Below are 2,453 nucleotides of genomic sequence, written 5' to 3'. Positions count from 1 at the left end.
TAAAACCGTCGATCACGTGATTGCTTGCATACAATGCTAAAACGACATACGTCCTACTCAAACCTGGAATATCTTGCTCACAAAAAAAAAAAAAAAAAATCTGTCCAGTAACTACGCTGAATCGCACAGTAATCTCTTCTAACCTGTATCATGTTCTTTTGTTTTTCCCTTTCCAGGATGCCAATCGACCCGGCATCATCCCCGCAGTACGGCATGTCGTCTCCTTCCGGGTCAAGTGTCTCTAGTAAGTCACGTGTCATTACATTCAAGCCTTTGTACGACATTAATCATGACAATATGAATGATTTAAGACCTATTACGTGATATAGATTATTATGATAATATAATGATACGAGCTGCACAGGTGAGCGAAGTTTTTTTCTGGACGATATTAGGAAAGGGATAAAAGAAAAGAATGCTGCGATTTTGCAAAGATATAAACACACAAAACGGTGACGTAGAATGAAGAAAACTTATAGTGTCTTATGGTGGAATTTGCATGTAAGTACTTCCTGTGGCAAACATCAATCACTGACTATCACTACTGGGACAACAAGAAGCACATTATTTTGTCGATAGTCCACCTTCCATCCTGGTTATCGAATTGTGTCAGTGTACTTACAAAGCATACCTTTGTTGTTTTACCGGGATTGTCAGGATGAGATCCCCCCCCCCCCTCAATTTTGAGAGTGTTTTTCATATCGCAGCATTTGTAATGAATTTAAGGGGATTTCGCGATTTTCTTCTGTGTGAAATGACGTCATTAAATCAAGTTCTTTCTTTTTTTCTTGCTACATAGGCGAGGAGTCGAACGATGGTGACTTGGCGAAGGACCCATACGGACTCACTCTCCACTTCGTCACCGACCCCGGAGAGAGCATCAAGTTACGGAAGCTCATCCACCCACTCGTCAAACACTTCGACCACTCGTTCAAGATGTTCAACATCGCCGAGCGCAGCCGACCCAACGGACAATTCAACAATGGCAACGGCGTCGATCGCGACGTCATCCCCGCGCTGGCCGTGATGCTCTTTCTCCATATCGACGAGGACTCTGACGACCGCAGGATAGCCTCGCCCAGAATACCTCAAGAAGAAACCCTGGAAGTACCACCACAACACGCACGTTCCGGGAAAATACTTCTTGTGTGAACCAAATTTTCAGAACTTCTATACAACCGAACAAGATATGCCTCTGTGGGCGGTCAGGCAAGTCCATTACGGCAAAGAACATCTCAGATTTATGATGTATAGTAGCAGCGAAAACTGGGAGGATATGGTGCGGTTTTATAGTTTGGTCCTCAATCGAAAAGTGGAATATCAGAAAGACGATTTCTGTTATTTTGTGACACACTCCCGCGACACCTCGGACATCCAGTTCGCACTCAAACGAGTTCCGGACGAGTGCAGTGTACGCCCGCTGAACACTACTTTCCTGCAGTTCAAAGTTCGTGAAGTCGGTGACTTGGTCCCGCTGCTGCCTAACTCGTGCTCACCGATCAGTCCGCAGCGCTGGCAGACGACTGATCCGGATGGCAACGTCACGCTCATCCTTGTCTCAAAGCGGGCGAACACAAACAACGGCTCTCTGGCTCCCAGGAGACAGTCGGTAGATGTTCTACAGCAGCTGATCGCCCCGAAAGCGATGCGGCCGAAGCCGAAGCCGACGTTACAGTCGATTATGGACGAGGAGGAAGAGGGTCAAAGTTCAAACTGAGTACATGTAGTACCAACTCGCCCAAAAACTTTATACCAAAGATGCCAGTGTTGTCTTACATCTAATGGCAAGCTATGCCGAAAAGGATAGAGCGCGAGCCTAAATTATTAGCTAGATTATGACGAGACCGTTGACATTTGCGTCAAGCGGAAGATGCAAACAATAGAGGGAGCTATCACGATATAGATTCCTTACTCAGTAACGCAGTAAATTATCATAAATGTAAGTTAAGATTATGATAACAGTGTTTCTACCAGCACGACTGATCTATGCAAATAAAGTCAATACAGCTATCGAGAACAATATGTCTCGACAAACTTCACCCCCTGAAAAAAAAAATTACCCCTGATTCTCAAACAAAGCATATCTAAGTGTTCTCTACATTTAGTCTGATCAACAACTGTAACAACAGAAGTTGATGTTAAACTTTTAATCTCAATTTACCTCTAATACAGATGCGCTAACTCTAACTATATCAACATAATAATGTTAGCGAGCTTATCAGCGCCAGTGATACAACAACAACAACAACAACAACAACAACAACAAAACAGAAAACTGCTACCTTCACTGGCCTTAGGTCAAGCCAGTGTACCGTTAATGAAATAATGAACCATATCCAAGATGAAGTGTACATTTTGTCAAACGATCATCCATAAAAAACGAAGAATTATGGTATCGTAATATCTGTGGTCATTCAATCCTGATCACCTGACATTAGGTTAGAGTACTAGAT

At 43.4% G+C, this 2,453-nt stretch overlaps 1 protein-coding gene across 1 annotated transcript in view; it reads left to right on the top strand.

Annotated features, from left to right (window-relative positions):
- The window catches only part of LOC139745266 (protein FAM124A-like), a 16,039-nt gene extending 14,299 nt beyond the window's left edge, over positions 1-1,740 (top strand). The window contains 3 exon segments of the mRNA XM_071655667.1: positions 177-244; positions 800-1,076; positions 1,078-1,740. Of these exon segments, the coding sequence (XP_071511768.1) occupies positions 177-244; positions 800-1,076; positions 1,078-1,717 (985 nt within the window). The 3' untranslated portion in view covers positions 1,718-1,740.
- The last annotated feature ends 713 nt before the right edge of the window (positions 1,741-2,453 follow it).

The sequence above is a fragment of the Diadema antillarum genome, unplaced genomic scaffold, assembly GCF_040938485.1.
Source record: "Diadema antillarum isolate AM-2024a unplaced genomic scaffold, OU_Dant_1.0 seq00001249_RagTag, whole genome shotgun sequence".
NCBI classification, from domain to species: Eukaryota; Metazoa; Echinodermata; class Echinoidea; order Diadematoida; family Diadematidae; genus Diadema; species Diadema antillarum.
The sequence above is the reverse complement of the archived record's forward strand: the minus strand, read 5'-3'. Positions and strand labels throughout refer to the sequence as shown.